The sequence below is a fragment of the Mustela nigripes genome, chromosome 7, assembly GCF_022355385.1.
Source record: "Mustela nigripes isolate SB6536 chromosome 7, MUSNIG.SB6536, whole genome shotgun sequence".
Taxonomy (NCBI): domain Eukaryota; kingdom Metazoa; phylum Chordata; class Mammalia; order Carnivora; family Mustelidae; genus Mustela; species Mustela nigripes.
The window spans coordinates 32,357,211-32,375,061 of NC_081563.1; the positions used below are offsets into that span (position 1 = coordinate 32,357,211).

At 45.2% G+C, this 17,851-nt stretch overlaps 1 protein-coding gene across 2 annotated transcripts in view; it reads right to left on the bottom strand.

Annotated features, from left to right (window-relative positions):
* Nucleotides 1–14,554: 14,554 nt before the first annotated feature.
* Nucleotides 14,555–17,851, bottom strand: part of THUMPD2 (THUMP domain containing 2) — a 40,879-nt gene continuing 37,582 nt past the window's right edge. For both annotated transcript variants that reach the window (XM_059405522.1, XM_059405520.1), the window contains exon 10: nt 14,555–15,361. In XM_059405522.1, coding sequence (XP_059261505.1) covers nt 15,037–15,361 — 325 coding nt within the window. In that variant the 3' untranslated portion in view covers nt 14,555–15,036. The remainder of the gene's footprint in view (nt 15,362–17,851) is intronic.

Here is a 17,851-nt window from a genome sequence, read left to right on the forward strand (position 1 = left end):
AATGTCAAGACTCTTCAACATTTATATTCCAACCACCAAAGCAGTGTCTGAGTGAGTGACTTTTGAAGTTTCCGAGAAGCTTCCTAGGGATTTGAGGTGAGAATGGAAGAAAGCCTCGGAGTGACAGAAGGTTGAAGGGTTCACACACCAGAAAGGTGCCCAGAAGCCAGGGGAGTTCAGTTACATTCAAACTTGGGTTGGCAAAAGCAGCCTCCCTGCCTTCCAGCCTAAGTGAGCTCAGAGCAAGGAGTGCTGTGCCCAATGTTCCTTGCTTTCTATTTACTGTCATTGAAGAGTGAGCAAATGTTGCCAAAGTCAGGCATTGTGTCCCCACCCATGGGCTTCTCCAGGAGGTGTTTTCTTCACCGGCTTATGAATGAAGGATGATGGAAACGGCCGCTCACTACTGCATGGAGCAGAGTAATTTATTGAGACAATCTGTTTGTTCTTAAGTTCTCTCTGTCCCACTTCTACATGCATGTCATGCCCAGACTGTATTACTTTGCCTCGGAGATTTTTCTACAAGGCAGAAAGCAGAGGTGGTTGAGATTGAGAAATGCAGGGGATCTAGAGGGGAGGACAGGCTCAGGACTGAGGTTGGGGACTTCGAGCGCTCAGGGGCATCCCAGAGGCTGAAAGAGAAATTCACGGCAACCATGTGATTAGCTGGGCCCCACACTCCCTAAAGGCATCAGGACCACAGAAAGGATGTCTGTGTGGGGCTTCCAGGGAAACTAAAGCCCTTGGAACAATGACCTTCTCACTGGTAGCCAGTCTGACCCTTGGAAGGCTCAAGGATTTTGGCACAACTGTGTGTGAATATCCCCAACAGTGAGTGAGGGCCAATTTCCTCCCAGTCCTGCAAGATAGGGCTGGGAAGTGTATTTACAGAACACTTGGGATTATAGACTAAAGTCATGTCCATCTGTCATTGATAGACAACGTACACCAAAAAAGAGAGCTTCATTCAAAACCTGGATTAGATCATCATAAGCCCTACAGCCCCCTCCTTTTAACAATGTTGTCCTTGGTTTACTGGCAATGTTAGAACAATTGTAGCTCACTCTGAGGGAACCCTAACCCCTCTCACTGGAGTACATGGACCCTTTATAGTCCACGATGTAGGAAACTTACAGAGAATGTAATTTCTCCATAAAAATCACTATATCTTTCAAGAAATATTTATTGAGTGTCTACTAGGGGCCGAGCACTATTCTAGGCCCTTAGGAAACATCAATGAAAGAGAACAAAGGTTCTGGAAACAAAACACAAACAAGACACAGTTTATACCCTGGTAGTAAAATGCAATAAAGCACAAGTAAAATTCTAGTAAAATGCAGTAAAGTACAAGTAAAAATTAAAGTCACCCTTTTAAGCCCCAAATGATTTCCTAAGTCCAGGATTAAAGTGATTCCATACAGTGACTAAAATAAGTTTCTTTTGAATTATACTTTCATTGGCTGTGCATTTCACTTCATATCATTCTTAATTGAATCTATCCTCAGTTACACAAAAAGTAACATTATTACTTGCAGGGGAGTGTCCTCTCAAAGATTTCCCATTTGAAATTTATACCTGAGAACAACTAAAGGTGGACTGTCCAGGTAGACCTCAATTACCTGAGCTAAGGAACCCAGGTTCTTGGACTTTCAAGGTTACTTGGGCTAAAGATGAAGATGAATCTAGGATCCTTGAGACTCAGAAGGCCACAAGGTCAAGGTGAGCTACCCAGGGAAGGTCACTGGCTCCGTCTTTGCTCAGGCTGTTTCCACTACTGGGGACTCCCACTCCCACTCTGCCAGGCTCAGGCTGATTTTTCCTTGTGTGTCAGCTTCCATACAACCCTTCTGAAGCCTGCCTGTCGCTCGTTACACTCTGCATGGTAATCACTTATTCACCCCTACCTGGGTATAAACTGTGCCTTGTTTGTGTTGTGCTGGCAGCGCTCTGCCTAGGAACGCAGTCGGTGCTCCTAAATCTTTGCCAAATAAATGCATGAATTCAGATCACAAAGATAAACTTTCTTCTTCCCTGGACAGAAGTGACTCCCTCAGCACCAATTGTAGGGAGCCCATCAAAAAATATATGGTAGTATAATAGGTTAAATGAAATGAGACTATAGCTTGGCAAGCAAGTAAGCCTCATTAGAATAATTAAAGGGACTATTAACCAAAACTAGCCCAGACATAACTTGAAATGTGTTATGAACTAAGTACTATGGAACATTTATTTGATGGCTCAAACAGTATTAAGTTAGTAACCTCAATATGGTTCTACACCTCCATTTAAAGCTTTCCCATTTATGTGCAGGTATGTTTTAAATCTCTAATTAGAATTCTGAAAGAAATGCTTCAAATGTGACTTCCTTTGAATGCAAACAGCTATACTGACCAAGAGCCCTTTTAAAATTGTATTAGTTGAGTTTCTCCAGGACCCTATCCTAGGACTGGAAGGAGAGGAAATTCTTCTTGCTGTAGGACAACCACAAATGCTTGAAGAGACTCAAGGTACCCTATCACAGTGGGAATTTGCCTGTCAATATACTCCCTGCCCATATGCAACCTGTATTTTGCTAATCTTCAAGGCAGGATTTCTATTTATTCTAAAATGTATTAGCATGTATCTTCTTATAGCTTCCATAAAAGGAAAACAAATTGGTTGGCTGTAAGATACTTTCCTGTTCCTATTTCCTGTTCTTTTCCCCTATCAGCATGTATGGTAAAATACTGCCTGCTCTCTGCTGTCCTGGGCAGTGCTTGGGCCTCTCTGTGGACAGGGGCAGAGAGACCAGGGCGCTAGAGAGGCGAGAACAAGGGGGCAGTGGAGCTGATGAGAATGTAGAGATAGGGCAGAGCTATGCTGGCTGCCCGGAGGAGGCTGGGTTTTACTCTGGCTGTAGAAGGCAATGAGAGTTTAATCACATCACAGGGATGTGATGTGACTGTCATTTTAAAATGTGAGTATTGCTGCTGGATGGAAGATGGATTGGAAAAAGCAGGTGGAGGTGGAGAAGACAGTTGAAGAGAAGAGTGTGGCAGGAATCCAGGAGACACAGTGGTGATCTGGACCCAAAGGTGGCCATGAAGATGGAGACAAGAGGGTGGATATACTTCAGAGATGGAGTTGACAGGACCTGCTGGTAAAGGGGATGGAGAGGAGAAAGAAAAAGACATTATCAAGGATGGCAACTAAGCAGTTTTCAGAGTTAGGTCATTTACTAAGGGATTCTTGTATCAAAGGGGAATAAAGGGTGGATGGAGCGTACCTGGATGGCTCAGTCGGTTGAGTGTCTGCCCTAGGCTTGGGTCGTGATCCCGGATGGGATCAAGCCCAGCATTGGCCTCCCTGCTCAGTGAGGAGTCTGCTTCTCTCTCTCCCACTTCCCCTGTTTGTGCCTTCTCTCTCTCTCTCTCAAATAAAAAAAAAGAAAATCTTTTTTTTAAAAAAACCCAACCAAAACAAAAGGGAGGGTAGGATTTGAAATGGGGGGAAGATACTAAGTGTCATGGTAAACCCAGTGTCACACAAGATGGCGGTTATCCTTAACTGAGTAGAGCCCAGGACTGAAAAGCTTTAGGTAAGAATATGGTCCAGTGACCCCAGTGTACCTTCTCCCTAACTGATCCAACTGCCAGCTTCCTCCTCTTTAATTTCTAGTTGTTCTCTGGAAGCTGTCTATGCCAGCTGTACTGCTCAGTTTGAGTGTGAATTTTATCAATTAATGGTGACTGCAAAGATTCCGATCCAGCCACAAGGGGAATGCATGTAGTGATTGTGAGTTAATGGAAGAGACAGATGTCACCCACTAGCTTCCTCAGCTCACATCATACCTGGTAGACTATTGGCCATGCTTCCTGTCATGTGTTAAGGCTGCCATTGCCAACATTCACAAGATGCCCTGTGATCTGGTCATTTTGGATGACCAAGACCTTGATGACATCACTGCCTTGAGTGTGGGTTGTGAGGATGGATGAACTGTAGCCTCAAATTCTTAAGACATGTCCTCAATCTATACAGGACCTTATGGGTAAATTCCCTCAATAGTTGCATAGATGTGCAGTGACATCCTCTGGGAATTCTGGAAAGTACATTGAAAGCTTGCTAGAACAGGTTCACGGAGAATCCACTCTATCTGGACAAGAAGGGCCTGGGACTCCTTTGACTACCTTCCCAGAACACAATAGGTACCTCACAATCACAGCCAGATGTCAAGGTGGGGGTGTTTAGTTCTTGAATCATAGAACACCTTTTATTTGTATCCTTGTGGCTTTGCCAGTGAGTCAAATTGGCTGTGAGGAACACATAAACCCTTTAGAAGAAACTTGCCTGAACTGAACTTCACTAGGCGGTGGCTTTGGCGGGCTTCAAACTCATTCACCACACGGAAAACACACCATCTCATCACATCGGTTGACACTGTTAAGCTTATAAGAGCACAAAAGGAACCCAGAAATCTGCAAAGATTGTTGTGGTTTTCTCATTTCTCCCAAAGCTTGTATTATTTCTGGACTCTATTGGTACTCAAAAAACCAACTCTGCTTTTCAAGCACTTGATTCCAAAAGAATGGTGCTGGAGTCCCATTCCCTTCGGTTCAGAGGGTTCCTACATTCTTCTAAATGTTAGATATAAATAAGAAGTGGAAAAGACAGCTCTGACTCTCAGAATCCTCTCCAGTCCTGTCTCTTGGCGTTGATGAGATGCTAAGTGTAAGGATGAGTCAGCCTTTCCTTAGTGACGGGCCATCTTCTTTATGACCTCTGTCTTATTGTTAGTGCCTCTACTTTATGGATGGAGAAACTAGGGCTCATAGAAGTTAAATAACCTTCCCCTAAGATACTAAGTGGTGGAGCTAAGGTTTAGATTCTGGTCTTTTTACTCCCAAGTCGTGATTCCTTCCACTTTCCCGCATAGCATTCTCATCGAGCCCAAGACCCAACACATACACTAATCGTGCCGCTCTAACCATATCTGAGCTTTCCCCCCAAGATTTTTATACATCTAGATTAACATTCCCTCATGGATTTTGTGGTTGCACTTGGAAGTTACTGCTCTGCAGTTTTTAAAGTTTATTTACCTTTTTTTTTTTTTTTTTTTTTTTTTTTAAATTTTTTTCCCTTTTTTTTTTTTTTTTTTTTTTTTTAGAAATCTCTCCATCCAACACAGAGCTTGAACTACAACCCTGAGATCAAGTGTCACATGCTTTTCCAACTGAGCCAGCCAGGTGCACCCACTCTGCAGTTTTCAGTCAACGAGCTACATTTCTAAACCAGAGCACATACTGCCCTTTGTAATTCTGTAAAGAATGCCAGACCTATTTTTATAAGCACAGAACCTCTCTTTACTGATTGACCTTCAGGAGCCCCTGTCTTTGGCAGTAGCCTAAAGGTATGACAGCAATTTTAATTACCTTCCTGGCACTCCCCCCACGGAACATTCTGAGAAATTCCCATGTCACCAGGGCTGCTCAAAGATTAATATTTAAGTGGGGTAGATCCTCCTTACTTTGTCCTGTGAAAGCATCCCTGGTGACTTTTTGAAAATTATTCAATGAAAGCAATTACTCCAAAAAGAAAGCTAGCTAGTCTTGTAGTTAGAGATAGGCTAGGAACTCCGAGACTCAGGACTTCTAGTCCTTGTTTCCTGACTCTGTAGCTGTGAGCTCCTGAAAGTCAGTCATCTCTCCTGGGCCTCTGGAGACATTCAGGAGCTGATGGGCTTTCCAGGGACACGGGCAAGGCCACACGTGTAACATGCCCATGAAATACTTTCAATGCTTTTGCAAACTTTTCTATTCTTTTCCAAGTTGAATGTAAACTCGTCCTTTGTAATGTGAACTGATTTTAAATTAAAAGCACAGCGTGTAGATGACTCCAATAATGCAATGAAGCTATCTGATGCTGTGTCAATAGAAGGCTATCTTCCCAGCTTCTTAGTACACATCAAGGAGGGCACTTCGTGTTTCTCTTCTCTTTGAGGGGTTGGTCCCTGCGCAGCAACTTCAAAATAAATGTCAAGACGGCCTTGGGAGGAATGTGGAAGCTCTGGCTGTCATCCCTGTTGACAGTAGAGGAAACAGACTTCGAGCCTGAACCTAACGTCTCTCCGCCAGTGTCTGGCAAGGTGTCTAAGTCCCCAGAAAGTGAGATCTGTAGGTTTTGAGGCCCACGTGTCTAAGGATCTGTGTTCCTGCAAACATGTCGATGAAGCACTAGTCTCTGCTTTATATGCCTCTGTGGTGACTATGGTAAATTGCTATCATGCCAACATGTTTCTCAAATAAAATGGTCTTAGGAATTGAAATTAAACCAACTGTGAAAGGTAATCTGGGGGACATAACACAAGTGATTAATGCAGTATTGATCCAAAGGCTGAGCCGGTTCTTAAACAAAGGGTTTTCCAAATAAAGTAACAGTTTAAAGAGGGTTCACGGGAGTGGGAAATGGTTTCCAAGAGAATTGAAGCAACATGAGGGAAGAATGTGGGAGGCGGGTGAGGGGGGTTGAAGGGCAGAGCCACGAGAGCCACGTGGAGCCACGTGGAACCACACCAAGCAGGACATGTGGACACCCTCTTCCCTCCTCCCTTGTCCAAAATACCAGCTCTACTGCAGGGAGCCAGATGAGTGAAGAATGCAATGGGTTAAGATGGAAGTTAGTGTGTAATTTCATCATTTTTAAAGCAATCGGCCTGTGGGTCTGTGATACGCCTACATAATCAAGAAGGGTGTCACAGAAAATGTCAAGCTTTTACCTAGAAACGACCGAGCAGCTGGTTCTGTGTTGCATGATTCCATACATCCCCCTGTCAGGAAGGAAAAAAAGAAAAAAAAAAGAAAATCTTCCTTCGGGATGTAACAGTCAACATTTTTTCTTTTTTTCCTTTGTGACATTGGAATGCACGGGTTTGAGGGAGCGAAGGGGAGCTGGGTCCAGCATCCTGGAACTTTCTGGCTTAGTTCACTTAGTTGGCAGACGACCTCGAAAAGTAACCTGCGTGTGGTCATCTGTTTCTCAGATCTATACCGAGGGACTGGTATGTGCCAGAGACTGACTTCTGGGCGGGGGATCATCAGTGAGATCAACAAAGCCATTCCCTTCAGGAGCTGGAGAGACAGACAGCAAGCAGACACGTCTCCTGTGCTGGAGGGAAGTGCTATGAAGAGAAATGGAGCTGGTGAGGTGGTGGCTTGTTGTGACAAGGAAGCCAGGGATGGCCTTGCTGACAGGGGGGCACTGGAGCAGAGATCCTGACTAATGCAGGTGTGGGAGGAAATGCCCCTGGAGAGAGGACAGGTAGTGCAAAGGCCTGAAATGGGACAAAGCCTTGCATATTCCAGAGTCAGTAAGGGAGGCAGGACACAAGAGGCAGAGTTAGAGAGGAGGTTAGAGTGCATCTCAGGACACCAGGTCAAATGAAAAGTCATTGGAGGCTTTTGAGCAGGAGAATGGTATAATCCAACTTCAACACAAATAAAAACAAAAAAACTTCTGGCTCAGTGAATTAATTTTCCTTGGTTTCCATGTCAATATCGAGAGGCTGGTGCTGGGCATTTGGGACATACAGGCAGACCACATCGTTAATATGCCCACTCTTCCAAGATGAATTCAATCTCTAATAGCATGGAGGTATCTGGGGCAGAGTCACAAATGGGTGTCAGAAGCATGACCACGAAGTAGAAATAATGAGTAAGAGGGAGGGGGACCTGGAGTAATTGCGCTCCTTTGTTACACCCCCGAGGAAGATGTTACTTGCTGAAGGAACTTGATGAAAACTGACAATATTAAATGATTATGGCATTCAGATGGCAAAATTATACTTCAGATCACATGACTCTCTCGAACATAATAAAGTCATGGAATTTAACTGAAAGACAAAGAAAGCTGAGCTCTTCTTGTACCTAGGCATGTTTTCAGTTGTTTTAAATTCCCAAGTCCCTTGCTTGTCACTCAAACATTTCCCGGCATTTCCTTCATCTTTTTCCGTGGAGCTTTTCCAGAGAGTGGTTTCATCCTTCCATTTCCAGAGGCTAAGACAGCTTTCTCTCCAACACTCTGACTTCCGGCTGGTGCCCCCCACCCGCCCCTGACCTGCCTCCTTCCCGATTGCTGTCAAGGCAGCTTTTCAGGCAAGGCCAGTCTACCAAGGAGCATCCCTGAAGCCTGACACATAATAAGTACTCAGTCAACGCTTGATAGCTCAGTGAATGAAGGAGTAGATGAGAGAGTGAGAGAATTGGAAAATAGAAAAAGCTACACTCCATACACCATAGGATATAGTATTGGTATAACATGCATAAAATTCTCCCTTGAGATTTCTTAATGACCAGGATTTTGCATCTCACCTAATTTTAGTACAAAATCTTTCCTGCATAGCTCTTTGAACAATCATTTACCTTATATCCAAGTGAGTGGTTCCTCTTGAAAGTTTACATATATTTTGAAAGATTTTATTTATAGTTTGTCAGAGAGCAGGAGAGAGAGCACAAGCAGGGGGAGCGGCAGGCAGAGGGAGAAACAGGCTTCCCACTGAGCAGGGAGATCCACCTGGGACTCCCAGAATCCTGGGATCATGACCTGAGGAGAAGGCAGGTGCTTAACTGACTGAACCCCCCAGGCATCCCAAAAGTTAATATATTTTGAGTCCCCAATGAGCCTTAGCTTTCTAGGTCATAGAGGAAGTAGGTGTCTCCCTGACAGCTGTCTCTTGCTTTCTGAGTGTCCCTTTGATTCACTATCCTCAGAATCACAAGCATTTATTTCCTCCCCTCCAGCAGGAGCCAGTACAATTTAGTTCAAGCAATATTAATCGTTCTTATGTGCCACACCCTGTGCCAAAGGTGGGGAAAATACTATAAAATGCTCCAACTAGAAGATAATCTCAAATTTTGGAAAATCCTCAAAAAGCTGTATTGCCTTATGCATTTGATATTAAAGATGCTTTAGCGAACCCCAGAACTGTGATTTAATTCTGTGAAATACACTAAGATAATTAGAACCACGGCCTCTGATGATCTCTGATGCTGTCATTCAAGTTACTGAAGAAACACATTTTTCTGTCATTTGCTGCGTCTTGGTTATACACACAAAGATGTCCACCCCCTCATGTATTTTTTCCTCTGAAAGATGAAAGCAAGGCTTCAGAACAGAGCAAAAAAGACCGTATTGTTCAAAATCGTTGAGGCCAAAACATTAAACATTGAGACCTGGAAAATATGGCGAAAGGGAAAATGCGAACTATACAGAAACCCTCCAGTGAGATTGACACATACAGAGGCTGCACAACATGAGCGTGCTTAGAAACCTAGGTGTGCAGGATGGGGTTCCCAGGTGCGATCAACAGTCCACTTTAGGTAGTTTAGAAGAAAAGGAGTTCATTTTGGGGTGCCTGGGTGGCTCAGTGGGTTAAGCCTCTGCCTTCAGCTCGGGTCACGATCTCCGGGTCCTGGGATCAAGCCCAGCATTGGGCTCTCTGCTCAGCAGGGAGCCTGCTCCCCCCCCCGCCCCGCCCCCCGCCCCGCATCTCTGCCTACTTGTGATCTCTGTCAAATAAATAAATAAAATTAAAATTAATAAATATAAAATTATATATATATAAATATAAAATAAATTTAAAAAAAAGAGAAGGAGTTTATTTTAAAATAATTAAGGTGCTCAAGAGGGCCAAAAAATGTGTCTGGTTGACCATACAACCAGGAACACCAGGCAAACCCCATGAGGGGATTGTTGCCACAATGAGCCCCGGCAGCCTCTGCTGGACGTTCACGCCGCACCTGGCACCCCTGATGGTGGACCCTGAATGCTGCCCTCTGTCCCTGCTGACCTTTGAGACCCCATGTTTATTCTGCCACCCTTCCAGAAAGCGGGTTCTATTTTGGTTGCCTGCTTAATTAGAGGTGATACGGTAATACGTACCCCCTTCCCCTCTCCCCCATTGGTCTCTTTACTCCGATTTTGGGAGAAAGAGCTCCATCTATCGGTCAGCGGGTCACAGCACACACGGCGCCCGGCAGGGAGGGGTGATTTCTCTCTGCCAGCCCACAGGGTAGCTCACGCCACTCCGTTCCGGTGGTGGCGAACTTGGTGAGAAAACCCAAGAGCCTAGGCCTGTGGTCTCACTTCCATCTCTGTAACTGATCTCTGGTGGGAAGCACTGTGGCGCGTAGGGGAGTTTGGTAAATCCACGGGAGGTGCCGCTGCCTGGAGAATCCAAGTCTAGGATGAGCAGTTGTTCCCGCCATTACATGTATCATTACATCCGCTGGGTCACGAGGATAAACACGCAGAGCTGCTCACAGCGGGCCTGGACCAGCTGAAGGGCCCTCCCTTGCAGGAAGCCTCCATTAAAAGTAAATGAGTCAGAGCAACAAACCCAAAGGTGCCATAGATTGCCTTTGGATACCAAGGAATTTCATCAAGCATCTGTGCCTCTTTCTTAACAGCACTAATAGCTGCAGTTCTTACAAAGGAATCGCTGCTTTTGTTCGGCCATTTTGGTAGGAATGGGGAGGTGGGGGGAGCCTGAGGTAGATGGGGTCTTCGTCCTCCGATAACAGTCACCCTTACTCCATGGTTTGGGAGCCATTGTCGAGATTCTGCATTTGCTCAGGGCACCGTTCCAGGTGTAGAGTCAGGATCTGGGGAAATTACCACATAGTTTTTCACTGAGAAAACTGAAGCAGTCAGAAGAGAACTTGCACAGTCTACCACCACCACATCCGCCCACCCTCCAGCATCTGCTCCCACTTACAGTCTGTTCTACAGTGTGTGTTTCTGCAATAGGCAGTCACTCAAATGTTATTGCTAGGTCGGGGATGACGTCACTCTAAAGTGGAAATCGGGTCGGTTCATAAGTCATTTCTCCCCCCCTAGCGCATTAATACTTTGTGCTACAAGATAAGAGCAGCTGAATGTGAAGACGTTAATGGAATGAGCTGAATGAGTAAACTGCAGGAAGAAGAAGGTTTGCATGAAGCCTTCTCACTGCATCTTCTTACTGATTCCTTTGGGCCACAGGTTCTGTCTTGGAAATCCCTATTGTGTAGGTAGCAGCCTCTACCCTTCTTCTACCAAATTCTATTCAACCTGCCTTTGCCCTTTTCTTGGAAAGGTGATATCCTTTATTTACTGATCAATAGTTGCCCCTTGAACAACATGGGTTTTAAGTATGGGGGTCTACTTTTATGTTTTTGTTGTTGTTTTAAGATGTATTTATGTACTGTGCACACGTGGGGTGGGGAGGGTAGGGGCACGGGGAAAGGGAGAGAATCTCAAGCAGACTCTGTGTTCAGGGTAAAGCCCTATTCCAGATTCGATCTCACGACCCTAAGATCATGACCTGAGTTGAAACCAAGAAATGCTTAACTGACTGAACTACCCAGGTGCTCCTCTCCCCCCCTTTTAAGAGTTGACCACAAAAGCCACAAGGGCATTTATTTATAGCTTCCCGCCTCTGCTTTCATGGGACCAAATCAAAGGTGAAGGGAGCAGACAGAGGTCATGCCTGTTGCCCTCTGAGGAACCGGTGAGGCCATGGAAGACCATGAACAGACCGCTGGGTCCCAGGGCCAGGCAAGGCTGCAGGTCAGCCCGTGTGCTGACAGGGTGGTTGGAGAACTCCAGCGGGCAGGGAGGAGGCTAGGCAGACACAGAAGGACCATGGCCAGGAGGCAGGGGTAGGGCTGCAGCTGGTTAGCGCTGCCTCATGGGGGTGGCCTCACTGGGCCCAGTGCAGACCCCTCCCCGTGGCCTTTGGGAGGCCAGAGGCTGATGGCCATGGGCTGGAAGTATGCCTTCTGGAAGACTGTGCCTGGCTGATGGTGTTCTTCACCGGCCTGCCCTGTGGCTCTGCTGTTGAGGTGGGGCCACCGGGCTTGGTGACCACGCTGTCCCAGGGCCCAGCCCCCTGCTGCCACTGCCCTTGCTCTGCCCTCTTAGCCGGCCTCCATGGTTTGTTTTCAAGAAACAGATCCACCATGCTACCAATGTATTTTCTTATGATTTTCTGAATAACATTTCTTGCCTCTAGCTTTCTTTAGTGTGAGAATCCAGGGTACAATCTGTTTAACAAAGTAGAGGTTAACTGACTATTGATGTTATTGGTAAGGTTTCAGTTCAGTGGTAGGCTATAAGTAGTTAAGTTGTTGGGGATTTAGAAGTTATAAGCGGGTTTTGGCTGTGTGGGGGTAGGGCCCCTTCACTCCTGGGTAGTTCAAGGGTCAAGTGTATTTATTTATTAGGAATGTTAACCCGTTCTTTCAAACTATGTTAATTGGCGTTTTTGATAGTATGCCATTTCCTAAGTTGGATAGGTTTAGAATGGTCTGGCTGGTATTTTTCCCGTAAATTCTGTTATTTTTAGTGCATGAGTTTGAGAATGAAACGTTCAGGAGCACATTTATCATGTTATTGCAGAAATGCCTGTATGCCGCCTCCCCACTCGTAACCATGGAGAAATTATTCATGCTCTTATCGAACGCTAATTCCCCCATGTGTGGAATGTATTCCAACCCCCTTTTCAAGGACACTGCTCCCGCAATTATCCTTTCCCTACCTCGTGAGTTTTCCACCTTTCCCGGAACAGTCTCTTCAATATGAAAAACATGCTGCTGCTTCTCCCATCTTAAAATATATCATTCTCTTGATTCCACATCCCTCACCAAGCGACTAACTCCATTTTCCACTCTTTTCAGCAAAACTAGTTGCAAGAGTCATTTGTATTCATTACCTCCAGATGTCCCCACTATTTTCTCTTAATTCCAACCCAGGGTGGCTTTGCTCCTTCCCCAGGCCACCAAAACTCCCATAGTCGGGGGTCACTCACTGCTAACTCCATGGGTCAATTTCTAGTCTTTATCTTTTCCAGCAGCATTTGATAGATCACTGCCTCCTCCATATCCTGTGCTCATTGGCCTTCCGGGCAACCCCTCGCTTTCCTCCTGCTCCCTTGCAGATTGCTTCCCTTCTCTAGACCTCTTAGTGCTGGGGGAACCCGAGGCTCAGCCCTGTTCCTCTTCCTTCTCCTCCATGTAGTCCTTTGGTGATCCCATCCAGTTTCAGGGCACCAATATGCTGAAACTCCCCAAATTTCTATCTCCAGGGCAGAACTTTGTCTTAAACTTCAGACTCATGTATTCAGTTGCCTACTCAACACCCCCATTGGGATGTTTAATGCACATCTCAGAGTCAGCGAGTCTAAAAATGCCATCTCACACTCAGCCTGCCCCCTCCACAGCCTTTCCCCCATTAGTTGATGGAAGCGCCTTGTTTGGGGGGCTTGGCCAAGTGTCGGAGAGTCACTCCTGCCTCCTCCCCACTTATCACACCACACATCAAACACATCTGCAGATCCTGCCGGTTTAAGAAAGGAAAGATATTTCAGAATCCAGCTGTGCCTTACCCCCTCTGCTGCTCCTGCTGGCCAGGCTACCATTTTCTCTTGCCTGGATTATTGCGAAATCTCCCAACTGGTCTACTTTCGCCTTTGCCTCCCCCTACTGTTATCACAGTGGTTCTCTAAAATGTATGTTAGATTCCTCCTTGTTCAAACCTGTCCAGTAGTTTTAAGTCAAAGCCAGTCCTCCTAGTGATCTGTTTGGTTTAACCTGCCCCTGCCGCCTGCCACTGACTTGCTCGTCAACCTCTCCTTCTCCCCCTCACTGACTGCTCCAGTCCGACTTCCTCTCCGCTGTTCCTCAGATGCATCAGGCACACTCTTGTCTTATGGCCTTTGCAACTGGCTATTCCATGTGCCTGGAACACTTCCATATCCTTTAAATACTTGCTCCAATCTCCCATTCTCAAAGAGGCTTGACCATTAAAAGTGCAAAACAGTCCTATTCCCATCCTCCTGGTTCCCGATCACTTTACTCTGCTTTCCTTCCCCCAGCCCCACACTTATTACCTTCGGACCATCAAATAAATTATTCATTGTGTCTGCTGTTTCTTATCCATCTCCCCTGCTAGAGTGTTTAACTTCTATGAGGGCAAGGATCTTTGGTTCACGGACATGCTCCAAGGACCCCAAACAATGCCTTGGCAGAGAATAGGTATGCAATCAATATTTGTTGTATGAATACGGGACAGGCTCAGATTCCACTGGGCTTACTATAAAGTGCTCTCAGGTAGAATTTCCACTTATCACCTGTGCCCCACTAGCCCCACAGTGATGAGTGGACGAAGTTGCATGCCACGCCCCAGCTGGAAAAGACTCTTCAGCTTCTCCTTTGGAGAGGTAATCCAAAAATTTCACAGGTGAGAAATTTCCCAAACATGGAGAGGTTGTTAAAATAGTAAAACAGCCAAGAAGCCAAGCCACTGCTTTAGATAATTGAAAAAAAAATGAAAATCATATTCTCATCAACTTCCTGTTAAGAAGATCTTCTTCTCAATAGTAAACACAAGGAATGTATTTAATTTAAATAAGGGAGAGGCGACAACTTATTAATGCTTTTATAAAAAGAGCAAACTTTATTTTCTGTCATGTTGGAGGATACTGGCTTGATTTATATTATTATTCCCATTAATGTTTTATATAACTTGGGACGTACAAAAGGTATTGCAAATAAAAATTATTTTTATTCCAATGGAGGAGAAAATTACACATTTAAAAATCAAGTTTAATAGCAAAAGAAGTAAGACATAAAAGTTTCTACATTTAGAAAAATCTGATCGTGAAAACATCACCAACCTTGTGATGACTGCAGTATACTTTATGTGAACCCCTGAAAACCTTTGTTCCAAGTTTCAGTTTCTGTTCAGAAATAGTGCAGGCGGGGCAGAACTTTTCACCTTCTGACAGAATACGAAATTTAAGAGTCATTTGGTGTAATGTACATTCATTGGTTTTGGTTGGCAACTTTAATTCTTTTGGGTGTAAAGCTTATCTCTACTCAGAACCTATGTCCAGCAGCGATGCTGGACCTCAGGGGAGTTTGCTTCCTTGGGACTCTGGGGCCCTGTGAGGGTCCAGGACAACCACCTTCACTGCTGTGCAGCTACCCTGACAGGACTTGAACCTGGCTCACAGCAGCAAGCCTGCTAGAGTCCCAAAGAGTGCGACTTCCTGTATTTGCATATGAATGCCTCTGTCCTTCCAAGGCTAACTTGGTAGCATTCCACTGGCACTAAAGAGCCAACTGGTGGCATTTTGTCTAAGCCCCCCTGGCTGCTGGCTTCAGATGAAGATGACACTGTGTCCGATAGGTCAGTCTTCTCTCTGGGACTCAAGCACTTCTCGATTCCAGGCTCATCTGTGGGGCTGCCCTTGGAATTCAAAGGGATGCCGCTCTGTTCACAGTCTTGGAGGCGCCTGTGGTGATCATTGTTGAGCAACAGCACAATGGTTCCTCCAACGTGGAGCACTCTGACGGAAGATGGTAATTGGCATGAGTATTTCTTTCTTTTTAGACAACAAACAATCCCACTTTATTTTAAATATTTGGTGTTTTTAATTTGAAATTTAATTTTATCTATTTAAACACAAGGATTTTGATAATTAGGTAGTAGCTTCCATAATACATATTCATTATAGTAATTACAGAATCACTAACACAAATCTGCTTTAATTATCTATTTTTACTCTACTTAAAAGGCAAGCCTCAAAGTAATTCATAGTCACATTCTAATAAGTACAAAGGAAAAGGCAAATGAAAGAATCCTAAAGAATCAGCATATATGAGAGGTAGTAGGCTGTTGGCAGAAGAAAATCACCATAAATCACATGCACAAGGGAAGGACAACAGGGAAGACCAGAAAAGGAAGGGAAGACCCTGAGATGAAAACATTTGAGCAAATTCTGCACAGCAGGTCTATATGGACAAGTGACCAACACCACAGTCTCCAGGGCAGCTAAAGAGATTACTGACAGTGGGAGAGCGGCCAGCAGAGAGCTAAGGAGGGTGGCAAATGCTCCAGGCAAGTCTGAGGTGCCCCAGGAATGCATTAGGTGGGTCCCAAACCTGCGCTGTGAATTAAAGACAAGCAGGAGTGAGGTGGGCCAAGTGACAGTGAGGGACTGGAGCAGGGCAGGCAGCTGGAGGCAGCAAAGCCCAGACAGGAAAACCATCAGGTGGGGGAGGCACTCAAAGAAATTCAGCAGGGGGTGAATCTGAGGGGGTGGGAGGAGGAGGGAGGGAAAGAGACTGTTTGGAATGTGCAGGGTGAATTCCAATCCACAGCTGCAGATACAGCCTGGAGGCAAGGAGAAGACCGGTGGAGGGAGAGATTTCAGAGTTTTATAGTACACAGCAGATAACAGGCGGAGGACATCATGGGGGGCGGAGGCGGTACCAAGTGAGAAGAGCAAAAAGGCCAAGGAACAGAGACTTCACTTTTAAAGGAGGAGAGAGGAGGAAGGGTCCGTAATCCTACAAGAAAGTCTGGACAACAGTGATGGCACAGAAGCCAAAGATGTTCGGTTTCCAGAAGGAAATAGTCTCAACAGTGTGTAGTGCGGCAGGACTAACAAGTGACTAGGATTACAAGAAGTCATCAGTGAACCTGGGTGTGTGATCTTGGTTGAGGGCAGGTGCAAATTGCTGGTCTGCCAGAATTGAGGGGGGACTGGAAGGTGAGGAAGCAGAGATGTCAGGGTAGACTATTCTTCCAGTAAGTTTGGGTGTATACGTAGGGAAACAGGATGACTGCTTGAGGGCCAGGAGTTACAGGGAATCTCTCCCACACCTGACAAAGACGTCAGGAGCTCAAGGAGCTTTTCCCTCATCTAAACAATCAGTGAATCAACACAAGTTTGTCTCCAAAATGCACTGTGTTATGCTATACTGACTGTATAAAGCTTCAAACTATGTAAAAAGTAAAAAATCAAACCACAAAGTCTGTGGGCAGGTGTCAGGGAAGCATGGTCATAGAAGTTCTTTATGTCCAAATACATACACTGATCCAACTGAGGCCTTCACATTAGGGGGGAATTCCTGAATATCTTCTGGAAAGTTCCAGGCTAAATGCAAGTCACTGCTCACGCATACTGTATTTCACCACGAGCTGGCTTAATAGTGTGGCTGGTGAATTACCTAGGTAGGCACAAAGGCTGTGGTTATGAATCCTGGCTGCACAATGGAATCAGCTCGGGAGTGGTTAGGAAATACACCCATGTTCTACTCCAGACCAATTAAATTGGAGCCTCAGTGGGGAGGGGTGGAAAATGAGTGTTAGAGTTTTTCAAAAGCTCCTCAAATGGTTTTAATAAGAACTCAGGGTTGCCAAATCTGCTTGAGGGTAACATGTACAGGAGCTGAGGAAATGTCTGAATTATCGGTGTTGCCTAGAAAGAGACCTCACGTAATTATGACAAGGGTTAGCTAACCGTGCATCAGAGGGTAGATAATCCAAATAAGATAATCCAAAAAGAAGTGTGTAGCACCCAGTTCACATGATGGAGCTGAGATGGCTCCTGGTTGGACTCAGAGTTCATGTCAAGCTTTAATTCTTCTTATGGAATGTCGGCCTTGACACTCAATTTTTTCTACCCAACACCCATGGCTCATTTTTTCTGTTGGTGACATTATTTATATACAGGCTCTCAAACATCTATGTTGTCTTGCTCTATCAAATGCCCAACTGAGCCGATTTCATGAACCGACCTTTTAGTCATATCTTTTTATTCCTCCATGTGTTCTAGGTTCTCTCCTTTCTCAGATAGGAAAACAGGCCTCACTGTCTGAACCTCTCAAAGAAATACTTTCACTGAATTAGATTCCCTGAGGCTGACCTTAGAAACCATGCCGTGAATAACACCTGTCTTCCTTCTATAATAAGCAGTGTTGTAACCTCTCTAGGTTACTGATGTTCCCTGTGTGAACTGTTGTGTGGTTTAGTAGCTGGGATCTCGAGAAAA